General features: G+C 57.6%; 1 protein-coding gene across 1 annotated transcript in view; it reads right to left on the reverse strand.

The window, feature by feature from the left end:
* Window positions 1–131: 131 nt before the first annotated feature.
* The window catches only part of ACAP1 (ArfGAP with coiled-coil, ankyrin repeat and PH domains 1), a 15994-nt gene continuing 14882 nt past the window's right edge, over window positions 132–1243 (reverse strand). Inside the window, exons 21-22 of the mRNA XM_008060907.2 lie at window positions 567–616; window positions 132–317 (exon numbers count right to left, since the gene is read on the reverse strand). Coding sequence (XP_008059098.1) covers window positions 217–317; window positions 567–616 — 151 coding nt within the window. The 3' untranslated portion in view covers window positions 132–216. The remainder of the gene's footprint in view (window positions 318–566; window positions 617–1243) is intronic.

Below are 1243 nucleotides of genomic sequence, written 5' to 3' on the forward strand. Positions count from 1 at the left end.
AGCTGCCACCTCACTCCCCGGGGAGTCGCCTCCTGCGTGACCCGAGCCCGCACACTCCCCGCACCCGGGAGCCACAGCGCCCAATACGCTGGGGCACGAAGGTGGCGCCCAATAAGTGAACTACGAAGGAGAGAGCACAGCACAGAGGCTTTAATGGCGGAGGTGCGGGCGGTGGGGATGGGAGGGGCTGAGATACAAGACCCCCAGGCTTTGGGGTCACAGTGTGTGGAGGTCGTGACTACGCCGGCTCAGCTTCTCCGGGTCATCTGACGCCATGAGGGAGAAGTCTCGGAAGATGTCAAGATACGTCTCATCTCCTGGGGGAAGGGAGGACAGGCTGGGGAGGCCTATCGCGGAAGGGCAGGGTCGGACGGCCAAGGCCTTCCGCGTGGGAGGGACCTGTGCGAGTCCTTGTTGTTCCGAGGGCCTGGCATGTCGGATGTGACCAACACACGTTATTTGTTGAATAAATAACTGCAGTTGGGCACGCGGGAGACAGGTCACCTGGGGCCAGATGCCTAGAGTTCCAGCATTGGGCCTGGGGAGTATGGGGGTGGATACTTTACCTGCCTGGCCCTGGGCCGCTTCAACCTCCCTCATCTTTGCCAATCGTAGCCTGAAGAAGAGGGAATTAAGAAATGAATGAGCCGGGCTGGGTGGCTCAGCCTGTAATCCCGCGCCTTTGGGAGGCCGAGATGAGTGGATTGCCTGAGCCCGCCAGTTCGAGATCCGCCTGGGCAACTTGGCGAGACTTCATCGCTACAATAAATCAAAATGAGCCGGGCGTGGTCGCGCCTGTAGTTCCAGCTACTTGAAAGGCTGAGGCGGAAGGATCGCTGGAGCCCAGCAGGTCCAGGCTGCGATGGCCGGGAGCGGCCACTACACTCCAGTCTGGGTGACAGAGTGAGACTCCAACTCAAAAAAAAAAAAAAAAAGAATGACATTATCCTCACCATCCCCAACTTCTCATTCTTCTCTTTAAAAAAATTTTTTTTAAATTTAGAAACAGGGTCTTCTGGCTGGGCTCGGTGGCTCAGCATGTAATCCCACGCTTTGGGAGGCCGAGATGAGTGGATTGCTTGAGCCCGCGGGTTCGAGACGCGCCTGGGCAACTTGGCGAGACTTCATCTCTACAATAAATCAAAATGAGCCGGGTGTGGTAGCGTGGGCCTGTAGTTCCAGCTACTTGGAAGGCTGAAGCGGAAGGATCACCAGAGCCCAGCAGGTCGAGGTTGCGGTGGCC

The sequence above is a fragment of the Carlito syrichta genome, unplaced genomic scaffold, assembly GCF_000164805.1.
Source record: "Carlito syrichta isolate Samal-C Ts95f unplaced genomic scaffold, Tarsius_syrichta-2.0.1 Scaffold304770, whole genome shotgun sequence".
In the NCBI taxonomy this organism is placed as follows: domain Eukaryota; kingdom Metazoa; phylum Chordata; class Mammalia; order Primates; family Tarsiidae; genus Carlito; species Carlito syrichta.